Source organism: Triticum dicoccoides, chromosome 3B (assembly GCF_002162155.2).
Source record: "Triticum dicoccoides isolate Atlit2015 ecotype Zavitan chromosome 3B, WEW_v2.0, whole genome shotgun sequence".
Classification (NCBI taxonomy): Eukaryota; Viridiplantae; Streptophyta; class Magnoliopsida; order Poales; family Poaceae; genus Triticum; species Triticum dicoccoides.
Window position 1 is genome coordinate 844,923,191 of NC_041385.1, and position 3,941 is coordinate 844,927,131.

The 3,941-nt window shown below is 49.7% G+C and overlaps 1 protein-coding gene across 1 annotated transcript; it reads right to left on the reverse strand.

Annotated features, from left to right (window-relative positions):
- Window positions 1–518: 518 nt before the first annotated feature.
- On the reverse strand, window positions 519–1,805 carry LOC119282625 (sporozoite surface protein 2-like). Its single transcript, XM_037562790.1, has 2 exons — window positions 1,276–1,805; window positions 519–1,180 (listed from the first exon to the last, which is right to left on the reverse strand). Exons 1-2 carry the CDS (start codon window positions 1,796–1,798, stop codon window positions 768–770), a joined length of 936 nt encoding a protein of 311 aa, XP_037418687.1. The 5' UTR covers window positions 1,799–1,805; the 3' UTR covers window positions 519–767.
- Between the last annotated feature and the right edge of the window lie 2,136 nt (window positions 1,806–3,941).

The following is a 3,941-nucleotide window of genomic DNA, read 5'->3' on the forward strand; positions in this document are numbered from 1 at the left end:
CTAATTGGTCCCGGTTCGTGCCACGAACCGGGACTAAAGGGCAGCCTTTGGTCCCGGTTCATGCCTCCAACCGGGACCAATAGTGGTGGGCCAGGAGCGAGGCCCATTGGTCCCGGTTCGTCCCACCAACCGGGACCAATAGGTCCAGTCGAACCGGGACCAATGGCCCACGTGGCCCGACCGGCCCCCGGGGCTCACGAACTGGGTCCAATGCCCTCATTGGTCCCGGTTCTGGATTGAACCGGGACTAATGGGCTGACCCGGCCTGGACCATTGCCCCCTTTTCTACTAGTGTATAACAAACAACTTTTTCATCGCGCAGTGTGGCCCTTGGCTACCCGCTGTGCGGAGCATTTGGTTGTTCTGCATTGCCCTTTGGTACATCTGGACAATTCATATACTTTCCCTCTTTCTTGTGATTTTTTGAACAATGCACCAATCACCATGCGTGTAAGCAGGAAATGAATACGTAATCTGAATTTGATATTCGCTAAAAACAATAAATAGACATAAACAAATAAACAAACTAAGCTCAACGTATATATTGGAGATTAATATATTCTCACATCATTCTCATTACACAATACGTACATACATAGATCGGACATTCAGTACACATGATCTATAGTATACCCAGCTTAGTTTAGAGCCGATGGATTACTTCTTATCTTTCTTTCTTTTTTGCGGGGAAGGATTACTTCTTTATCTATAGAGCAACCTCGTAGAACAACCATAATCACGAGCTGCGCTTGATGAGTGTACACCCATCAGTTGTTGCTGTTGTTGGTCGACGCGGATACATCGGCCGCTGGCGGGCACGGGCATGGCGGCTTGGGCTTGGGCTTCGGCGGACACGGCTTGGGCTTGGGCTTGGGCTTGGGCGCATGAGGAGGGCACGGCCACTTCGGTGAACCGCCGTGGTTCGGAGGTGCGGGCTTCGGCGGCTTGGGCTTCGGTGAACCACCGTGGTTCGGAGGTGCGGGCTTCGGCGGCTTGGGCTTCGGTGAACCACCGTGGTTCGGAGGTGCGGGCTTTGGCGGCGTGGGCTTCGGTGAACCGCCGTGGCTCGGAGGTGCGGGCTTTGGCGGAGTGGGCTTCGGGCTTGGCGGCTTCGGGCCCGGGCTGGGCTGCTTGTGGTAGCATTTGTCCCCGCATGCTTTGTAGCATTCCGCCTGCTTACCTGCAAAAATCAATCAAATGGCAGATGATAGCTCACACACGGGTAAGTAGTTGAGAAGCACAATTTGGACGGCGGTGTATAGCTAGGTTACGTACATGGTGGCAGCTTGGAGCAGGTCTCGGAGACGCACATCTGGTAGCACACCGGCGGCAGGGCCTTGTAGCAGTCCACGATGCACGCCTTGTTGCACTTGCAGTAGCTCTCGTACCCGCCGGCGACGTGGGCGGCCGCACCACCGTCGGTGGGGTGCATGACGGCCGCAATGCCGTCGGTGGAGTTGACTGGGACGGAGGCGGCCGCCGCACCGTCGTTCACGGCTGTGTGGGCGGCGGGGTTGCGGTAGCCGCCGCACTTCTGCTGCATGCAGGAGTAGTAGCACTGCCAGCAGTGGGCTTCCTGGGGATTCGCTGCCCCCGCCACGGCGAAGAGCGCCGCCATGGCCAGGAGGGCGGCGAGCTTGGCCGCCGCCATGGTGACCATAGATGGTTCCCCGGTGAAACGTACGTGTGTGGAGACGGAGATCGATGGAGCGCCGATGGCTCTGCAGAACAAAGGTGGTATTGTATATATACAGGGCGCGCGTACATGTTCTTCGCGGGCATCGTACGTCGTCGTCATGCACGCAGATGGAGTGCACGGGGCAGTACGAACTGAACCAGTTGGCCGGCGCGCGTACGTCCGGCGGTTTAACCGCAGAACGTACGTGCCTCCATGCTTCATTTGCTCTTCTCATGCGTCGCGCGTGAATGCATTTGGTTAATTTTTTTCCCGACCGTCTCGTAGGAATCATCGGTCACACGTTTTGCGCAGCTCCGCCATCCCGTCCCTAAACTGCGGTCTTTTCCTTTCCACCCTTCGAGAGAGACTAGCTGACATGGTTTACCTCCTGTTTGAGATCACAAAGTTGTGAGCGTTGGAGGTTAACAAAGTTTGCATTTCTTTTTACAAAAAGAGGATTAGAGCATGTGCAGCCGGACTTGCCAAATCAAGGCCCCTATATGTCCCCCGACGTGCCTGGCACGCCCGCGGACAGAGTCGGACAGCCCCTCATAGGTAGGGTCTGGCAGCCACACACCTCGACTTCATGTAAATTCATGCACGTCCATCGTACATGTTAACGTCGCACGTAAACAAGAAATGTTAGTAGCGAAAATACATTGTTCGAACACAAAATTTATTCTAAATGCACAACTCAACATTAGCCTTTTGGTTTTCATTGTGGGTCCACATATACTCCACAAGATCACTGAGCAGCTACGTGTGCACTTGATGGTCTCGAAGATTCTGACGCATCTGCAGAAAGTTCATGGGCTTTGTATCTTGATCTTTTGGTATGTAGACTTGTTCTACAAGCGCTTCAAAATCATTCGTTTGAGCAACCCTATCACACTCGTCCTCGACAATGGTACTGTGCAAAATGATACGACATGTCATCAGCTGTCACAAAGACTCTGAATTTCACATCATTGCAGTTTCATGAACAATTTCCCAATGAGCTTGAAGCACTCTGAAAGCCCTCTCCACATCTTTCCTAGTTGCTTCCTGCATTGTTTTTATTTGCTTGTTGCCTTGAGGTTCAGATATGGTCTTCATAAACGTTGCCCACTAAGGATGGATATCACAGTACCCCATGTTTTAGTCATGGCCGTTGGCAGTGTAGTTCTACTACAGTGATTCCCAATTACAAAGTCTCCTGAATACAGAGATTATTAAAGCACGTTAATGTCGTTGTGAGTAGACCCATCCATGAGAGAGGCCGAGGTGGGCGACCACACAGGGCCCCCAAAATTTTGGCAGCAAGGAAGGCCTAAGTAAACGTACCTGCAGCAACGCCAGCCCACGTGGCCTGCTAATAAGTACATGTATGTATCGATCAGCCTGACCGTTCCATTAATGGCTAACATGCCGCCTGGCTTCCGCCAATCTCGTCTGCTGCGGCGCTGCCTTCCGCCAACGCCCAGGATGCCGCCTCCTACCGCTATCGACGATCGCCCGTCTGCCTCTACCCTCCGTTGCTAGTCAACTGGGTATTGTCATGTCGTCTACATAATTTTGTCTCTGTTCTCTATCACTAGTAATTGACTAGTTAATGTGTACGTACGATGCACGTCAATTTAGAAATATATTAAGTGCATGCGGATATTAAGTAGGATATTATTTACGTGTTATTATATGATTAGCACTATACTTGGTATGAAATTAACTGGACGCTAAACGTGTTGAGCGCTCGACATTGAAGCAGTCTAGGTCGTTGGGTTGACATGATTTGATGACCGAGATTAATTGGATCTGCCCCTTTGTGTCTTTTTATATTGGTATAGATATAGATATATATATATATTGGTACAGATTAAGTTTTATCTTACTGACCTAGGTTAGGAGTAGTCGAGTAGGACAAAGTTATGTGTCTCTTGGGCTAGGTAGGTAACGAATTTATCTATCCATGGTGTTAGATTAGGTGTAGGCCGAAATTAAGTTTGTTCCTGATCAGTTTTACTTGTTATGATATCTTTATTCACACTAAATTAGGCAATGTCATGTTTGAACAATTAATCAGTAAGTTTCTTTGGTTTACAAAAACAGGATGATGAAAATTTCTCGATCCTCGTAATGTTTTCAAGAACTAGAAAGTATGATTTAGATTGCGAAAAGTGTAAGAAGAAGCAAAAATTAGAAGCACAAGTTCAATCTCATAGGGGTGCCCTTGAAAGATTCGTTATGAAAGAATCTTCATTAAATTCTTAAAATGAAACTCCCAATG